The 20976-nt window shown below is 32.6% G+C and overlaps 1 protein-coding gene and 1 long non-coding RNA gene across 3 annotated transcripts in view; one reads left to right on the forward strand and one right to left on the reverse strand.

The window, feature by feature from the left end:
• The window catches only part of LOC118193857 (choline kinase alpha-like), a 148434-nt gene that overhangs the window by 118688 nt on the left and 8770 nt on the right, over nucleotides 1-20976 (forward strand). For both annotated transcript variants that reach the window (XM_085817498.1, XM_085817497.1), the window contains 3 exons: nucleotides 2712-2770; nucleotides 7419-7503; nucleotides 17574-17682. In XM_085817498.1, the coding sequence (XP_085673624.1) occupies nucleotides 2712-2770; nucleotides 7419-7503; nucleotides 17574-17682 (253 nt within the window). The remainder of the gene's footprint in view (nucleotides 1-2711; nucleotides 2771-7418; nucleotides 7504-17573; nucleotides 17683-20976) is intronic.
• Nucleotides 13527-15873, reverse strand: LOC146997373 (uncharacterized). The gene is made up of 2 exons (XR_015041381.1): nucleotides 15541-15873; nucleotides 13527-14577 (listed from the first exon to the last, which is right to left on the reverse strand). It is a non-coding gene; the product is annotated as an uncharacterized LOC146997373 (long non-coding RNA).

A 20976-nucleotide genomic window follows, 5' to 3' on the forward strand; every position in this document is an offset into this window, starting at 1 on the left:
ACGTCATAAATTACGCCATTCGGAAACATTTATTTTCCCTTTTGTTTATATAATCAAAAACATGTGTATGTGAGTCATGCTTCTCTCATTTTGAGTAAAAGGTCTAATGTATATGTATCTGAAACCATATGGACATACAGTGCCATCTTGTGGCAGAAATTATAGTTTTCAAAACGTTCCAGGACACTGGCACAAATAGGTGACAGTCGGGGCTGAATGGGAAAATGCTCTGGCACGCCTGCGTGTCGGCCGGGAAGTGAGTGTGTTCGTTGCTGGCACGTAGACGTGACAGTCGGCGCGAAGGGGTTGAGATTGGTAGCATTAATTAAATTCGTAAAGGACAAGTTTCGAACGTTTTACCTAAAAAAAAATTGTTATCTTCGATGCAGATGGCAAAACTGAGTAGCAATCCTGTGTCAGCTGATTGATACTCAGTAATCTTTTTATAAATGCAAATAACATTTCGGAAAAGGCGCACACCTTTGTGTATGGTATAATTTTTTGCCATTCCTGATGGTATAAATTAGTTAGAAATCTTTTGAATAATATAAGGAAGAAAAGGGAAAATTAACTAAAATTTGAAGAAGCCTGAGAATAGATTTCTTTTTTTTTTTTTTTTTTTTTTTTTTTTTTTTTTTTTTTGCTGCTTCAAACTGGAATACTGAATAATAGCTTAGCTGTTGTGAAAATCAATGTTTAAAAAAAATAATACATACGAATCCAGATCTGAAAAATTTATGCTATTTTGCAAAAATCGAAGCACCAAGAAGGAATTTTGCGATCGTGACGAAATTTGGTATGCAAAAACGTATTGATCGACCATGCAAATGATCAAAGTTTCATGGCGAATGAACAGGAATTGTGATCATATCGCACATTTCTCTTGTGCAATTCGCAAAGTATAAAACCAGTAACAGAGGCAGAAAATTTATCTCTTTTTTTGGTTGCTGCCATTGTAATTCCATAAAGAAGCAACTAAAGATGCCATTGTGGTGATATCGAAGACCTTACAGACAACTAAACAACTTTGAACATGTTCACATTGTAGAGTTGCATGAAGCTGGTAGGTCATACCAAGCAATAGGCTGCAACCTGCAGCGTACAGACACTGGTGTGCAAAGATGTTGGCAGCAGTGGTTGCTACAAGGAATTTGCCGATGAAATGAAGGTTCTGGAAAGCCTAGGAGTGCAAATGCGAGGCAAGATAGGATGATTGTTCGCCAGGCCCGAATCTCCCCAACGGTATCATTGTCGACTATTCAACGCACTGCAGCCACGTCTATATCTTCCCTGGCACCGTCCACCATCTCACGGCGCTTGTTTGAGGCAGGGTTACTCTCACAGGGGCCTTTAAGACGCTTGCCTTTGACCCCACAACATCGGTGGAGTCATCTGGAGTGGTATCACAGCAGATCAACATGACTGCCATCGGACTGGCATCGTATAGTGTTTAGCAATGAATCCTGCTTCACTCTTGAAGCAGATGACCGTCTGGTTCATGTCTAGAGGATGGGGCTAGCGGTCCTAATCAGCTTTTGTTTTACAAAGCCATACAGCCATAACCTCTTGTGTGATGGTGTAGGGCACTATTTTTTATGACAGCAGGTCATCTTTAATCATCCTCCGTACATCTTTAACAGCTCAGCGATATGTTGATACCATCCTGTGGTCGGTTGTATTATCCTTCATGGCACGACACCTGGGGCCATTATCCAACAAGATAATGCCAGGCCACCTACTGCTCGCATGTCTCTGGACTGTCTCTGTGCAGTTGATACTCTTCCTTTTCCTGCAAGGTCATCAGACCTTTCACCAATCAAGCATATCTGGGGCATAGTAGGCCGCCAGATTCGGGCACCACAAAATATCGCAGATCTGGAGCGATAACTGATGAATGGCCTGGCAGAATGTGTTGCAGGATGACATTAAGAACCTCTACCACTCCTTGCCTCGACAAATTCAAACATGCATTGCCGCCAAGGGCGGTTTGACCAACTACTAATTTGAACACTCAATTGGTGATTGTGAGAAGTGAACAGGTATTATGACCTTGATTTTTTAATCGTTTTATTATCTGTGTATCAGCTATACACATTCAGTTTCATCAAAAACAACCCCTTCCTTCATGGTACTTCGATTTTTTTTGCAAAAGAGTGTATTTTATTTTTTATGTATTTTATTTATTTTTCTCTTTTTTATTTATTTTTCTCTTTTTTGAAACTGAGCTATTAGCTGGTTTGATTATAAAAAAATTTAAATGTTATTCAGTCATTTTTATTAGATAAAACATATTAGTTATGAAAATTGCAGTAGCAAAATGAGTCAGCAGCTTATTATTTCTATGTCGTGATTTTGTTTTTGAACTAAATGAAAGCAAGTTTAGATTTTATGGATAGTGGTATGGAAATTTTGTTTTTTTACTTGTAAATTTACATCTAAAATTAAAGAAATTTTAAATAAAAACTTCCGTTTAATTTGGTTTTTGAAATCTTATAGTAGCTATAAGTTAAAATTGTTAAGAATAAGATTAAAAATGCTGTTTAAGTTTGGGATAGTTGAAAATTTGTGACACTTATCTTTCATTAAGTGGAGGGAAAAAAAAAAAAAAAACTATGGCTTCTCTTTTTGTTTAATTTTTAATAGTAAAGAATGGCTTGGATATAAAAATAATAACTTTTAAAACAATTTCCAATTTCTTTCGTTTCCTTTAGGTCATTATTAACTAAAGTTGCATCACCAGTTCTTTTCTGTCATAATGATTTACAAGAAGGTAAGTAATGTTATATGTCACGATAATGTACATTTTAAATATTTCTTTGAGTTATTTCTTTCACAGTACAACTCTGATTTAATGATTGTCTTGTGACTCTTAAAGATTATTGCTAAATAAATCAGTTATGCAACTTAATATAATTTTAAGCATGATGTATATTGCAAAATGCTACACACACTAGCTAGTGAGTTAAAACCCCAAGATCAATATTTTATTGGACCACCTTTTGCACAGATAACTGCTCTGATTCGTTTGGGCATCAAGTTTACATGCTTTTGGAGTGCATTTACACCCAGGGAGTACAATGCATTGGCTATGCAGCTTTTTCGATCTTGTAAATTAGATGGAAGAGGAAAGTACTGCCGAATGTGTCTTACCACCATATCCCACACATTTACTGTAGGGTTATGTTCTGGGCTATGTGATGGCCAGGGAAGGTGTTGGAAGTCAGACTGATGTTCAGCAAATGAATTTTGAACACTTCTGGCATGATTTATAGGTGCATTATCGTTCATCACCATCAGGAAAAAAAATGCAGCAGTTCAGGGCGCACTTGATCTTGCTAGTATATAGAAATATCCATGGCTGTTTGTTTACCCTTAAGGAACACCAGGGCACTTCTTCAATGCCAGCAGAACATGCCCCATATCATGATACTCCCATCAGACTCTTGTACAGTGGGAGTAAGGCAAGATGGATTCGTTGTGAACTTGCCCAATTCGGCATCTTTCATCAGTGCAAAATAAGGTGTAGTGGGATTCATTTGATCACACTACCTGTTTCCAATTCTCAGATGTCCAATGTCATCTTTCCTGAGACCCCTGCAAACGAATTCTTGCATGTTGGGCAGAAATGAGTGTTTTTCTCACAGGCATCCGACTATGCATTCCTATCCTCTGCAATTCTCTGTGCATGTGTCGAGCTGAAATATGTTTGGAAGAGCCTTTCTAGATGATTTGTGTCCATTGAAGCACGGTGAAGTCTCTATTTTACCATACAATTTGCCGGAGACACCGCTGATCACTGTCTTGGAAAACCATGCTCGAACCACAGTTACATCTTGTAAAGAAGGACTAGGTTCTGATTCCAAGTTTTGAAAACCTTTGATATGGCTGCTTTTGAGAACCCAGTTAAATTTGCTGTCCGTGAAGTCCAGGTCCCTGCTAAACGAGCTCCAACAATAATTCCTTTTTCAAATGGTGAAAAATCGAAAGATCTGTCGTTTTTCCCATTTTACTTTGTTCATTGTGAAAAGCACTCTTACACCTTACCTATACTAGCATTCTAGTAACACACGTCATAAAAGAAAGTTGCATACTTCATCCCTAGCACGCATTCATGTGAAAATCTGAAAGGTTTTCTAATTCATTGGCCAGTGTGTGTAGAATGTTATTTTGTACTTATCAGTTACCTTACTGTTTTCTATTGAGTACAAATGAAAAATATTTTTAAAAAAATCTTTCACATATTGAAAATTGCCTTATCAGTTATAATAAATGCATTAAAATGGTGTGATCCTTGTTAAACATCATCAGTTATTTGCTATGGAGCCTCATTTGCTTCAACAGTGGTGACTTCTATATGTTCCTCTTAGTCTTTTCAAAGAGTATCATGCTGTGTAACTAATTAGAATACTGTCAGTTTTTGGAGCAGCACTGAAGCTTCAAACTTTTATTTTATCTTACGGAGATCATTATCATGTGATACCAGTTTTAACAAAAAATTTATATCATAAATTTAGAATATATAACTTTAAAAATATAATTCTTTATTAATCTTTATCTGTTTCTCATACTGTAGACATACCTTTTTAACTTTGAAAAATCAAAATAAAATATGGGTGCATGTTATGGTCTAGAGCAGTGGTCTTCAAACTTTCGGAATGAATTACAGAATCCTTAGAACTATTAAGTTTTTTGGGGGAAAACCCCATCTTACCATTTAAAGAATAGATCATAAAATAATATTTAAAGTAGATCAATATGTTTACATGCATCAACTTTATGTAAGGATACTTAAAGAAAGTGCAGTTTTTATTAAAAAATGTAAAAATATGTTTTTATTAAAATATTTTAACATAAAATTAATATAATTTACTTATTAATAGTATTAAAACCTACACCAAGTGTCACCTAACCTTGCATTATATTTAGTGACATTGCTGTGCTTGCAATTTTTTTTTTACAAACTGTCTAGCTTTGTTAATGTTCACTATAGTCACACTTAATTTCTTTTGTATTTTTTTGGTAACACATATGTGTTGAGAAATATTTTTCACTTAAATATGGTGTTTTAAAAAGCATTAAAATGTTTACACTTTGTGAGGAACTTCTAAGTATTCTTCATGAATCTACAAAGTTTTTTGCTGGAAAATATTCTTTTATAGTTTTCTTCAATTGAAAAAGATACTTCATTATACAATTTTTAACACTGTCATCCAAATTCAATGCATTTTCCATTAACAAATTGTTTACTTTTGCAAAGCATTGCACTTCATCCTCTTTCACATATGATGGCCATATGTTGTTTTAAAACTAATCTATAACTAAATGTGTCTTTATATTTTTTAGTAAGTAAACACTAGTCAGCCAGTGTGAGTGCTTTATAATTTTCTTTTTGAATTTTTGACTAATGATACCCTTGGAATTAACTCATCCCAGGGTTCTGCAGAACACAGTTTGAAGACCATTGATCTTACGAGATATATCATGTAAATAGATGTGTTATATATTGATATGCTCTACACCTACCCCTAAAAAAATGTCTTAACCAAGAAATATACCAGGTTGTTCAATAAGTTCACGGAACGGAAATTAAGAAACCAATTTTATTTGTAAAAGTGACTGTATTTTTCAACGTAGTTTCCCTCAACTTCAATACACTTATTCCAACGGTCTTCTAATTTATGGATCCCTTGACTGTATTAGTTTTTCGGCAGCTCTGCAAAATATCCCTCCACGGCAGCTATTACCTCTTCGTTTGAAGAAAATCATTTTCTACGGAGGTGTTGTTTGAGATGTGGGAAGAGCCAGAAGTCGGAGGGAGCTAAATCTGGCGAATAGGCTGGATGTTGCAACAATTCGTACTTCAATTCAGTTATTTTAGCAATGCTTTTTTGAGCTGTGTGCGCAAGGGCCCACCAGCGGCCGAGCGGTAAAGTCGCTGAACACTGGTAGTTCGGTCCGAGGTTCGAATCCCGCGAACGGGCTGGCTGCATGGGCGTTTTCATGGTTTTCCCCATGTGTAACGTGTATACGAGCCAGTTTCCCTTAGAAAGTCCTCCACGAAAGGCATCCCTCCCCTTAGGCAGATAGCCCTAGTGTGCTTTGCCATAATTAAATACACCACCACAGCTGTGTGCGGAGGTGCATTATCATGGTGGAAAATGATTTTCTTCTTCTGTAATCCGGGTCTTCTTTCACGAAGTTTTTCGTCTAATTGATTCAAAAGGTTACAATAATAATACAAATTAATTGTTTTGTCAGTTTGAAGGTAATCTATAAACAAAATTCCTTTTGCATCCCAAAAAACTGATGCTAACACCACCTTGACTGATTTTTGCACACGAACTCGCTTCGGCCCCGAAGAGCTGGGTTTGCACCACTCCTTAGCCTCCTGTTTTGATTCAGGATCATGATGGTAGACCCAAGTCTCATACATTGGGATAAATCGACAGATAAAGTCGCTTTTATTCTTCTTAAAATGCTCCAAATGTTGCTGGCAAAGTCGCATCCGAATGTGTTTTTGCTCCATCGTTAGGGAATGCGGCACCCATTTTGCACAGAGTTTTTTGAAACCCAAATTAACACTGAAAATATTGCTCACTGTGCCCAATGAAATGCCTAAAGCCTCTGTTAAATCTCTTTCTGTCAATCGACGGTCTTCCAATAACATATCTTGTATTTTTCCGATGATTTCCGGTGTTGATGCAGTTTTTGAACGTCACTCTCGCGGATCGTTTTCAAGGCTGGTACGACAACTTTTGAATAAACTAGCCCACTTGCAAACCATTGTTTTTGAAGGAGCGGAATTACCTAACACATTCACCATTTCGGTATGAATTTCCATTGCCTTTAAACCTTTCTTTACAAAGAATTTGATAACTGCACGTTGCTCAATTTTATCCATACCTGAAAAAAGCCACAACATGTTAGATATAAAGGGCGGTTAAATAATGAATAAATTAACAGATCAAAATGAAACTTTTGATGTGTTCCTAAGAAAGAACAAATATGAAAATGGCGTCGAAGTTTTAGGTCTAATATTGACGAATAGATTGCGCTCCGAGAACTTATTGAACAACCTTGTAGTAATTGCTATTCCTGTCGTTCCTATTTATTTAAAAAGCTTGAAACGGTTTACTAAGGAATATTTAAAAATAATAAAAACTCATGGAAAATAACATGTTTTAGCATTATTCAACATCTGCAGATGATTTTAAGAATTTTTAATTTTTACAAAATATTATTGCTAAATAGAGTAATATATTAAATTGGGAATACATAAATTTTATATACTTTGGCAAGGACCATTCAAAATGAATTTTGTTGAATTGGTTTATCACTAAACTGGGATTGGATTGTGTTTGTGATAATGAGAGATTCGCTTTTCTTGCTAACTGGGTAAATTTCATTGTATTTTTCAGGAAATATTCTTCTTCCAGAACGAACTGCAGTTAGTGAAGATAAAATAGTTTTCATTGATTTTGAGTATTGTAGCTATAATTTCAGGTATTGTGAAGCATGATTATTTTCTACTTACTCGAATACTATGTTTATGTTGGATTCCATGAAAATTATGTTTAATTTTCTTAATGATATAATACTGGTTGAAATATTCTCATGTGTATGTTTGTGTGGTGTTATTAAAAGCATTAAAAACTCTTATCTTAAAATGTGGATTAGTTAGTTATTGTTTTAATTCTATACTTCTTATTAAGTATGTGATTACTTTTTTTATCTGCTATGAAAACATATATCAGGTTTAAAAAAGCTGAAACTTAAAGCAACTAAATATTTACAAATTGGAGTATTAAGAGTACAAGATGCCCATTAATTTGGACATTTAAAAAACTATAAAATTAGAAAAATGTTTCAGTGCAGATTACACTTAAATACTTATACCTCAGGAATGGATTTTTATTTTATGCAATGAGAAATTTTATTAAGATTTTTACTAATAAGTTGGAGCCATTACTATTAAAGTATGAAAAAGAACAAAAAGAATTAATATTTTGAAGCATTATTCCTTTTACATTTATTAACATATATATAATATAACTGGTCCCTCAGCTGTCAGCTGCAAATCTTTTAAGAGGTTTTAAGTTCCATAATTTCCTGATATTAACAATATTACATATAACCAAAAATACTTTTGAAGACTACAGGTTCATTGATATTTGAGATGCAATAACACCCCAAACAAATATTAATTTAGAAGTCAAACAACAAAAATCAGTGTTATGTTTTCAAATTTTCACAGAACTAATTTCGATGGTTTTACCAAACCATCATCCTCAGCTGCAAAAACGCAAATGAACAAGATAAGGTATAGTGATTAGATAAGATAAAGACTAGGCAGGAGTTAAGCTACTGTCACCATCTGTTGATAAAATGAGAACTAAAACATAATTTCCTTTAAGGCTGAAGCAAAAATGGATTGGAATTATGGTCTTTAACTAGAACAAAAAGATTTTTATTAATGTGAAATGCCTCTAGAAAATCAAATTCTCTAATGGAAGATGTTTTTTGAATAATTTTGGTTGCAGAAAAATTGAAAGTATGATTTTCAGACCAACAATGCTGGGCAACAGAAGACTTCTGTATTTCCTTTTTTCTAACTAACGCGTCATGTTCCTTAACGCGAAATTTTAAGGCTCTTTTAGTTTGACCAATGTAAATCAAACCACAATGGCAAGGAATCCTGTAAATACATCAGAAATTAATATCAGGAATGGGGTCCTTTAGTATGGAACTCGGAATTTTATTGATGGGAGAATAAACGACACGAAAGTTAAATTTCTGTGAAATACGTGTAGTTTTATAGCTAATTGATGGAAAGAAGGGACAACAGAATTCTTATGAGCTCCTGATACAAGAGTATCAGGTTTTGGTGTGTTGAGATGAGAATTTTTTAACTGCTTGATTAATAATGTTGGGTGAAAAGCCCAACTCAATAGCTATTGCTTTTAAATAATTCAGTTATTCATTAAGAGATAGTTTGGAAGAGCAAACTTGAAGTGCATGGAAAACATAGGAATAAAACGAAGCTAACTTTTGTTTAGTTGGATGACTTGATTTCATTCGCGTTTTTGCAGCTGAGGATGATCATTCGTTAAAACCATCGAAACTAGTCCTGTGCAAATTTGAAAACATAACGCTGATTTTTTTTGTTTGACTTCTAAATTAATCATTGATATTTCTTTAATTATTATAAAAATAAGAATAATAAATGGCTGAAAATAGCTCAAGGAAAATGTGGATATTAAGCAATTCCTCCTAAGCATGAAACAATATCATAAGTTCTTCAAACCATTCACAGGGTAAACACTAATAACAGGGAAAACACGCTGAATGGTCAACCTCATTGCGATGTCACAGGGGATATAAAAATAAAGTTTGAATGATTTAAATGAAGAGCAAATTAAGTTCAAAACCAAAATGAAAATTATGTGTTGTAATCTGCATTAATTCAGTGGCAATATTTGTTAAATTCCAAAATGTAATCTAAGCCAATTGAAATATCATATTGAGTTATGTAATAATGGCACATAAAAAATTTGCAAATTTAAAAAACTACAGTGGAACCTTGAGATACAAGCACATCTGTATACGAGAAATTCGAGATGCAAGGAAAGTATGAGCGAAAAATTTGTCTCTAAATACAAGCATTGAGCCAGGCTGTTGGCATGTGTGGTGCTATTTCCTTATCCGGCTCGACTCGGGGAATTCCCTTGCCAGATTACTCAGTGTTCTGTGATTTACGCATTTGTTCGCTTGTGAGTCAATTTTTTATTACATTTAACGTGAAAATAATTATTTCACGATGCTCCCAAGAAGATTGTTGCCTCAGATAGTGCTGCAAAGAAAAATAAGAAAGCCATGGCCATTGAAATTAAGAAAGAAATGATAGATAAACATGAGCATGGTATAAGAGTGACAGAAGACTTACGGCCTTTTGACATCGACGATTTGCACTATTTTGAAGAAGCAGGAAGAAATTAAGAAACTTGATGTAGCCAAAGGAATTACTGTTACTTCCAAGCATCGTCCAAAACTCCTAGAGAAGATGTTGAGAAACTTTTGTTTGCATGTTTTAACAAGAAGCAGTTAAAAAGTCGGTGTCAAAAGCTATCATAAAGGTAAACTATGGCTATATTATTTACCAGTGTTATTTATTAGAAAAATTGATTTTTATGTTGATATTTTTGGGGATGTGGAACGGATTAACTGGATTTCCATTATTTTCAATGGGGAAGTTTGTTTCTAGAATTCGCTATATGAGCTCAATGCTGGATGGAACGAATTAAACTCGTATCTTGAAGTTTCACTGTATTATTAAAGGAAGTTGTTTGCATTTGCAAATTTTTATGCATCAATTCATTATTTCAGAATTGAATATGAAATTGTATTTGTTTAGTTTGGAAGATGTGCAGAAAATATTTTATAACAAGATATATGCGTTTATATATACTAATATTCTGAGATGAATGCTTAAAAATAAAAATCAGATAAGACATAATACAACAAAATATATTTTCATTCCAAAAGTAACCAGATATTTGTATCTAAGATTATAGATGGATAGGTAATTTGAATCAATTTTGTTTTAATAGTTTTCAACAGATTTATTCATTTGAGCAGATGATTAGCTTTTTTGATTTAAACGATGTGTTACAATGCATGAGCAGTTATGCAGGGTTTGTACAGTACTTAAGAGTCCTTAAAAGTCCCTCCTCAATTTTTGGTGCTTAAAAGTCCTGCATTTTGGTCAAAATCAGCAGAAGATCCTTAATTTTAATCATCTGAAATTTCTGTCTGTTTTTATGACTGCCATTTTGAGTGTGAATTAGCATTTTGGAGGAATGTTTTGGCCATTCACTGACATATATGGTTATCTTTTGAATGGGTTCATGGGTTATAATTTGTTTCTATTTCTAATATAAATGATGGGATACTCAAGTTTTTAAGCAAGAAGTGAAACATAAGCATTTCAATATTATTATTATTATTTTTTTAATAAAGAGCTCTTAAACAACTTTTTGCTTTCGGAGATGTGAATTCTTTTATTTTTCGAATTTTATTCAGTTCTAAATTTTGCAACTTGTAAACATTTTGGCGATTTTAAGATCAGTTTCTGTAGAAAATTCTTAATTCCTCCGAGATCTGAGAATGATTCTTTTTCAACGATTTTTTTAAAACATCGTAACATTGATAAATTTCATTAAAATAATGGTAATATATTGAAATTATATTTAAAAAATTGCATTAAAATAAAAAAATTTTATTTTTTCACGGCCATATTATAAAGTTTCATTTTGGCAACTTATTATACAATATTTTGAATCAGAAAAATAAAAGTATAATGCTATAAAGCATAATTTATGAAACAGCTCTTAGCAAAAGCAAAATTAGCTATGTAATTAATTAAAAAGTCTTCTTTTTAATTTTTTCATAGTAAGAGTTTTTCCCATGTAATTGTCTCAGAATATTCAAAGTTCTCAGAATATGCATCAGTTTTCTCTATAAATTAATTTTAGATTTTTTCTCTCCTTTTTTTTTCAAAATATTTCTGGCTTTTTGCTGTTACAAAATTGGTAGGGATAATTTTTCTATAGTATTTTAGACATTGCAGTTTGGAAAGTTTAGAAGGATTTGAAGGCGAGATTTATAGACCCATGATTCCAGAAGATTCGAGAAATATGTGACAAAATGAAAAAATGTTCAACATTGTGATGTATTTTACAGAAAGTTTGCGATGAATTCTCTACTTTCTGGAGAATGTCTGGAAAAACAATGAAAACATAATATTTGAATGTTTTACTCCTGATACTAGAATCTTTTTCTTAACATGTTTATCTTTCCTTTATTTTCTCTACTTTTCACTTGGCACAAACATGGAAAGCATCAAAAATGCTTCTAATTTTATCACATTGACAGGCATTATAGAAAATGATTTTTTTATTAATAAAGAAATTGAAAACTTGCAATTTAAAAGATTCATCTAATATGTCTTAATGCATCATACACAGAGCTGGTACACATTTTCCCACCTGATGCAATCTCTGTGGATCTTAAATTCTGCTGCCTAGTGCCCTTCTAATTTATGCTTCCAATGTCTGCTCTAAATTCTAAAAGTTCTGCCATTTCTAGATTTTGTTGTTCGGTGTGTCACTAAATTTAAAAATTCACCCACATCAGCTCTGTAACCTGCCTTTACCATATATATTTCATATTTCTTCTGAATGTTTATATTACTAAAGAAATAAAATTAGCTGCTTTTTGTATAAATTCTAAATGCATTTAGAGTTTTTTAGAATAACAGATCCTTAATTAAATCCAAAAATTCTAAATTGAAAAGGAAACGTGTTGAAGAAAGAAACTGAATATATAAAGAAAATTATTATTCAAAAATATGTGCAGTTATTATTATGTAAATTACCCAATTGTTTATGATTTGAGCCTTTACTATAATTTCCCATTTCTATTTTCTCATACGATAAGTTACTGAGCCAAATTAAATTGTATAATCTTTGACCGCTAGTCCACATTTTTAGTTTGAATTAGACTGTTCTTGTTTAATTACGTTACCGTGAGCTGTAATTGATTTTGTTAGCATCAGAAAATGCCTTTATGGTCTAAGTTCCTTTTAAATAAGAAGCTTATTTAAACTTTTGTCTTATATTGTAAATACTTTCAGACATAGCGATAATATGCTTCACTTCTGTCGGGAGGGGGTGGACTATTAACAGATCAAGTAAACCCTCATAGGTACATTGTGGAGAGGTTGGCAAGTTAGGACATAAAGCACGCAGAAACGTGTGAGAGCATTGGTTTGCATATTGAGACAAATCTTTAATTGTTAGAAAAGGTGCTTAATAAAGAGAAGGAAATCGATGTAAAGTAGCCAAAATAGGAAAGCTTCAAGTTAAAATGATGAATAAATATATTTGAGTGTTGTTGTTACAAGACATATATGTTTTGTAGCTTTCAATGTGTAATTATCCTAATGTCATGAATTACATGTATTTTAAACTGTGAAATGTTATTAGATTTTTATTTTAATAGTGTTTTTTTTAACAAATATTGTTAAAAAAGTAAAATTTAATAGTGGCCATATAAATCCATAATGACTAAGGTTATCAAACTACCTAATTTATTTATTTATAACTAACTGCTTACCCTTAAAAATTATCTTTACATATTAAAGCAAGTTATTTATTCATTAATACTCACTGTGGTCACAAGATAAAATAAAAAAAATGTAAAAATTCGAGTAAACTTAGCATCTAGTGAGACTTAAAGTAATACAAAACAGTTTATCACCTCTGGTGCTCTCATGGCTTATTGGAACTTTATGAAGTATATTAACTGGGTTACAACCCCTATAACTCTAGACGAGCTATGACACTAACTGCATCAAACAGAGCCTGACTAACTTTCAACACTTGCCAACTGTGCCTATATCAGGCCTTTCAGATTTGTTCTAAACAGCACGTCTCTCTCTAGACAAGCAGCAGGGGTGGCAACATTCATTCTTTTGTTATGAATCATGCTGATTATGATCTTGCTTCTCATTTTAACCTATGCCACTTGACATAAAATCTACATGCTGTTTACTAAACCTCTAGACTGACCAAGTATGTGACAAAATGACACACACACACACATACACACACACACACACACACAAAAAAAAAAAAAAAACATAAAGCTAACTATTAGTAAAACGTAAATGTCACTTATAGTCTTTTAAATATATCCAACTATTATAAGTGTAAAATATTTAATATTACTTAATAAATTGCATAAAATTTATTTTATTCTCTAGCTTATTAATAACTATGTTAATTAATTCATGTTTAGTAATAATGGATACTACTTGGTGATCTATTTTATTTTTAGAATCATATACTGAAAATCTTCCTTTCCTTCTCAAACTATTTTCATCATTTCTAAAGCATCATCTAAAGTACTTTGCCACAGTTGAAATAATCGTGCCCAATGCCTAAGAGTAGCCAAATGTAGAAGAGGAATCTTTAGATGTTTCTGAAGATAAAGATATGCGTTCCTACTTAAATAGTGTAATGTGAATGCAGTTGACAATGTTTCATCATCCCATATCGCATTCTTTTTATGATTTGCTATTTTTTCATGTGATTTTTAAGTTTATTTTCCGGCACTGGAATTTTTTTGTTTTTTTAATATTTAATGCCGTTTTTACACTTATCTCTTCTCAGCTGTATCACTTCATTTTTTCAAATGCACTAATTGTTTCCTCAGGAAGAAAGGGGTATCATTGGTGGATTTTAACATTTTTTGTAAATTTTTAATTATATTTTTTTTGCTCTGTGTTTTCTCTCTGTGCATCAGGGTCTGTATATTAGAAACTCCCTAATATTGCCCAGAGCTTCACCACTGTCACTTTGTACAAATGTTTCAATGTTGTTTCAAGAGCAAGTTTTTCTCTAGCAAATGAATGGCATGAGAAAAACTTAAACGGCATTTGTATCATTAATCACTTTCTTAATCAACAGGATCTTTTGTCCATATAAAAAATGAAAGAATAGCCATCTTCTCCAGTATCTGAAATCATAATAAAATAGCTATTAATTCATTATAACATAAATTAAGAATTAGTAAATAAATTCAGCACATTATTTTATTCTACCATATTTCAGGAAGTTACATCTATTCATTTTAGTTTAATTATGATTAAGGATTACTTTAAAAATATATCTGTCTGAAAAATTTATTAAAATATGGAATTCTGTAATGTTATATAAATAAAAAATAATAAAAAATCTGAAAGCTTCTCACTTAAACCATAAAATTCAATTCAAGAGCTATATCACAAAATATTTAAAAGAGCATATCTTTTAAATTTCCAATACGCGTGCTGGAGATAAAAATGTTTTTTCCCCCATGTAGTGTTCCCATTGCTCACTTTGAAATCATTGAGTTTGTTAATTAAAAATTCTTTAATGTCTGACAAAATATGAAATAGGCAATAGTAATAAATTCCAAATTAGGGCTTCCAGATGCTCATATTTTGTGGTGGATTACATCATTCAAAATTCAATGGCTCTAGGTGTCGTTGTTTTATCACAATGTGAGAAACATACATACATTTATGCACATTCTTCATTACTTAATTTCTTTAAATATAACACAGGGGGATAATATTTGGTGGCAACAATATGAAAAGTGAAACAGATGTTTAAAGTTTTCAATGCAAAACAAAATTAATAGCCCCTCTGGGCTAATGATCTATGCAATTTTTATTGTCTAAAATTTTTTCATTATTTTAAATTACAACATTTTGGAGGGCACCTTTAGCAACAATAATTGGAAATAAGACTTTTAGATTTAAATTAAGTGAAAAATTTGCGAGAAGGAAATTTGTTTCTAAATGGACAACAATAAAGATAACAGCTAAATAAAAATTAATCCGTAAATAAATTTATTTCCAAATGTAATTTATCAAAGAGTAATGAAGTTATACATGAAATAATTAAACATAAATCCACAGAAGCACAAATTACTTACTTTTTTATGTCCAGCAACTCTGCTTGTAAATCTTTCTTATATGAGTCTGCAGTAATATAGGCAGAACATTGCCTAGAAGTATTTGGATTCCTTTTATAGTCTCTATGGCAAAGATCAATCCATTTCCTTCTTTTTGTAGAATCACTTGAAAATTTGTGATAAAATATGCACTCAGATAAATTTTAATTTTTTTCTTCTAAACTGTTGTTGCAAAAGCAATGGCACATTGCATTCCAGGCATCTAGTAAAAGTCAGTAAAATAAAGAATTTCAAAGTTAATTTTTCTGTAGCATAAGTATTCTATAATATAAAAATATTCAGTTAATATTTTCATCTTTTGATATTAGAAGCATTTATTACATTACATTAATATATATATATATTGTTACAAATTTTGTATTTATATAGCTAACTTTAGTAGAATTATAATTAAAATTGTTGTATTTCCCCGTACAATGCAGTGAGAGACAAATTTTAAGAGAAGGCTATGCCAGAAAAGTAAAAATGCAGGAGTGCATGTACTTAACATTGAGTAAATGGATGTTTCGGTAATTTGTAAGTAAATGGATATTTCAGTAATTTGTATTCAAATTGAATAAATGTAATTGACCACTATGTTAGCTGTAACTGTAATTCCACCCTCTTATTGCTTTCCAGAAATCTTGAGGAGCACAAATTACTAGAAATTCTCATGACTGGTTGAAAACTATAAAAGGCTGGAGGGAGAGCATCTCGGTTCAGTTGTTTAGTTAGGTTCTTAGTTACTGTTGTTGTGAGTTTTAGTTCTGCATAAAATGAGATAAATCGGAGTTAGCCTTCTCTTTGGATACGCATTGCATCATATTTTAATATTTTTAGTAGTTTTAAGTATAACTACTGATTATACTGTGTGATATTGTGAATACTTGTACGAATATCTCTGAGGAAAGTTCCAGAGTTTTGATATATTTCTTTTGATAAGAATAAATTTTATTTACCTATTATCAGACTTGTGCATCCAGTCTATTATGAACCTATACCTATGCAACAATATATATATATATATATATATTGTTGCATAGGTATAGGTTCATACTTTTATAAACTTTATTCTCTAAATTAAGTTTATTAATAGTCATTTTGGTACAAAGGTATACAATATTCATCTACAAACAAGATGTGAACTTAATATTTTACCATTAGTACTGAAATATTTGGTAGTATAAATGTTTGATAATATACCACAGCATTAAAATAAAGCCAAACTGTTAGAAATTTACTAATCTTGAATAAAGATTCTCAGGAAATAGAGGACCTTGCAGGAGATCAGTATTCCAAAACTATGACATTGCATTTTTCCTGGTCTTCCTGTGATATTTGATATTTAGGCTTGATGCATGTGTTTTATATCTTGTAGCTTTAGCCCCAGAAATCTTTTGGAAAAATGGATCATAGAGCTTCAAAATATGTTTTTCCAAATCTTTCAGAAAGTTGCAAAGTTGGCAAGAAATCGCCATATTCATCAAGGGCAGTTAGAAATGAATTTACCCATATCTCACGTTTTACTTGAGCTATTTTATCATTCAAACATTCATGCTGTCAGAATTGAAAAATCTACAATTCTATACTAGAAATTGATGTTTAAATGTAAAGCATATGGCCACAAATTCAATTAAATTCAAAATAAACCCTAAAATTGTTATCCTAGAAGCAACGAATGCACAAATAACTAAGTAAAACAATACACAACACTATAGGAAAAAAAAAAAAATAAATAAATAAAGGATTTAAATATTTGTAAATTTTTAAAGCAAACACTTTTATATGATGTAAAAGATATCAAAAAATAATTATTTAACTGTACATGGAAGTTACTAAGAAATAATAATTTAACAACCCTGTTAAACCTCAGCAAGAGTTGTTTGGTGGCAACAATACAAAAGACACCTTAAATAGAAGTCATGAGAAGTTACAGAAGTATCATTCTTTTATTACTCTATTAAAGTTATATACATAACCTGATACATATAAAAGTGATTTTTCTGTTTTAACAGAGGTTTTGACATTGCCAATCACTTTTGTGAATGGTGCTTTGACTATGCTTTCCCTGAATACCCACATTTTCTGTACAAACCTGAAGAGTATCCGTCCATTGATCAACAGGTAAGTATGATGTAACTTAAATCTGTGTCATAATTCCAATTAAGTTTTTATTATGGTGCATAAATATGCGCACATTTTATGTATTAGGAACTGTAGAAGAGAAATTTTGGGGGAGGGGTGGGAGGGGAGATATTTAGAATTTAAAGGTAGTTATTACTAGTATTAGCCCCCTTTTCTGATAAATTTGTGTAAACTATAATTCGTACAAATTACTGTAAAATTTGTATAAACTGATCAGTGTATCTCAAACAAACTTGATTGCTATGACCCACACTGCAGTGTATGGAAGGAGAGAAAGATTCTTTTGAAAATAAAGTAATGTCATCAACATAGGCATGACTGTCTGGATAGTTCTGAAGAAAAAGGGAATTTACTGAGATACTGATACCAAATGCCAGATAACTGAAAATTATGGATAATTGAGAGTATAAAAAGTGCAGTTATCTGTAGAGAAACCAAATGAATGGGGAAAGAAATTCCTGGTCTACTGCATATACGATACACATGGGGAAAATCATGAAAACACCCACGCAGCCAGCCCACTCGCAGGGAATGGAAAGTTGGACCAAAGTACCAGTGTTCAACGGATTTGCTCGGGCTGCACCTGCTTTATTCACATATGCATCCAGAAGATACTGCATAGACGATACACATGCAGAAAATCACGAAAACACCCATGCAGCCAGCTTGTACACTGGCATTCGAAAGTTTGACTGAACTACCGGTGTTCAGTGGATTTGCGCGGGCTGTGCCCGCTTTATTCACGTATGCATCCAGAAGATACTGCATACATGATACACATGCGTAAAATCACGAAAACAGGCATGCAGCCAGCCCTTTCGCAGGTATTCGAAAGTTAAACCGATCTACCAATGTTCAGCGGTTTTGTTCAAGCTGTGCCCGCTTTATTCACATATGCATCCAGAAGATACTGCATACACGATATACATGCAGAAAATCACGAAAACACCCATGGAGCCAGTACTTTTGCCGCTATTCGCAAGTTGGACCAAACTACCAGTGTTCTGCGCCCACTTATTCACATATGCATCCACAGGATACTTCATAAACGTTACACATGCGAAAAATCTCGTAAACGGGCAGCATACAGGCAGCCCATTCACTGGTATTCGAAAGTTTGACCCAATTACCAGTGTTCAGCGGTTTTGCGCGGGCTGCGGCCACTTTGTTCATGTATACATCCAGAAGATACTGCGTACATTATACACATGCAGAAAATCAAGAAAACACCCATGAAAACAACAGCTAAATGAAGAGAGTGTTTCTATTTTATCAAAAACAAAATTGAAAATGTATAAAATGTGAATGCAATTTTTAAAGGAACAGTAACAGAAATATATAACACGAATGAATAGATCTTTAAATAAATAGGAATCAAAACATTAAATATTGCAAAAAATCTAAATGTTGATACTTGTTTCAAGTCCGTAAGTTAATTAGAAGAAAAGTTGTTAATTTTTAAATGATTTTCCACGTTTAAATCCATAAACTTTGACCTTTTCACCAACTCAATGCTTCAGGAGATGCCAGCTGTCCCCCCCACCCCACCCATGGCTTTCCAAAAAGTACTTTTATCTCATCTAATTTAGAGACTGTTGCCACTCAGAAAGATGAGCGCGAAAATTAACGTTTTCACAGCTTTTAATAAATATCTCGGCCGATTGAAGTCGTATGAAGATGAGACCAGTGTCGATGGATTACGATAATTTTTTAGAATCCGCGGATATGCGTTTTGAATTCCAACTCACTGCCGTTCCCAAAATATTCAACAAAAAAAGACACACACATTTTTGGCACACAGCCAAATCCCTAAAATAGGGAAAACCTGACAAAGTGCAAAACGTAGGGGGGAAATGTTTTTAATTAATATCTCTGCTAATTAAAGTCTTCTGAAGACGCCAATGGTCAATATGACGAGCCACGAACTTGACAAATTCAACGGTGTGCTCCGCTAAGCCCGGGACCCAGCCGTTCTGGAGGAGATGATGTTACAAACAAACAGACAGACGTGCACAGATTTAAAATTTTTAACAGCTGTAAAAGCGTTCAGTTTTAATGTTAGTTTTCTATCCCGTATTATTATGGGCAAACAAAAGAAGTTAAATATTAGTTTTTGAAACAAGGGACAACACAAAGTGATACCTGACATTCTATACACTGGTAGCTGGTCTGTTTTCCTACTGGCTTACCTCTGGAATCTCTTTTATGGAAGCACAGAGTACACTATACCGTTGGATTTCTTCCCCCCCCCCAGTAGCAGGAATAACATCTAGGAAATGCCCACCGCTTCATGATAACTGTCTGAAAAATCATCATTTTCGCTATTTTCCATCATTGCCACTATTTTACTTTTTTCAATGCAACTATTCTTTATACATTACTAACCACAAGCCGAGGTATTCTATACAATAGGGAAAACACATGACCAATACCACCAAAAGAACCGCAAAAACCAAGAAAACTTGGCAAACTGCCAATTAAAGCTGAATATTTCCTTTCATTTCCTCCAGGCCGAGTAAAACCGTGATAAAACAAATCACACTGACAAATTCTGCTTCGCCCGAGTTTTCTCGGGATAACAATTAACTGCAATATATACAAACCCGAGATAACTCGGGATAATCAGGCAAGCGGTTAATGTTTGTAAAAAACACTATAAGTTAACTGCTGTTCATCTCTTTTTCAAGTACATTTTGAAAAATGATTAAAATTTGGGATTGATCTTTAACAGAACAGCATGCAGTAGAATACAGTAGTTGCCTCTTAATGTGACTGAGGTTAATGTTATTCTTCAGTTATTGTTATTGAATTGCTGAAGTCCTATCCATTTGTAAAACATGGAAAATAAATCTCTTATTGTGATAAACAATTCAGTTAATGTTACCAAAATGTTATAATATGAATTTTTTAAATCGAAGTAAATTATTCAAACAAGGTAAAAATAAATTTTAAAAGTTGCTAAATAACTGAAAATATCACTAAGTATGGGATTAACTCAACAAATTGCTTGGTTCTTATTTTAGTTCACCATGTATAATTAGGGAAAAAAGCAACTTTTCTTTAGTTTGGCACTAACGCTGCTGATTTGAGAAGGATCAAACACAAGTCTTTCTTCTTCAGATAGAAGATGATGACATAAGATATCTACCAGAGGTTTCTGAAACAAGTCCAAGCCCATAATGTAATAAACTTTTTGTATAACATAAACATAAAATTGTTGAATTCCATATAAATTCTAAGTATAAGGAATGCATTCTGAATATTAAGATTAGG

Source organism: Stegodyphus dumicola, chromosome 5 (genome assembly GCF_044657685.1).
Source record: "Stegodyphus dumicola isolate Sdum_Otavi_A_Nest chromosome 5, ASM4465768v1".
Taxonomy (NCBI): Eukaryota; Metazoa; Arthropoda; class Arachnida; order Araneae; family Eresidae; genus Stegodyphus; species Stegodyphus dumicola.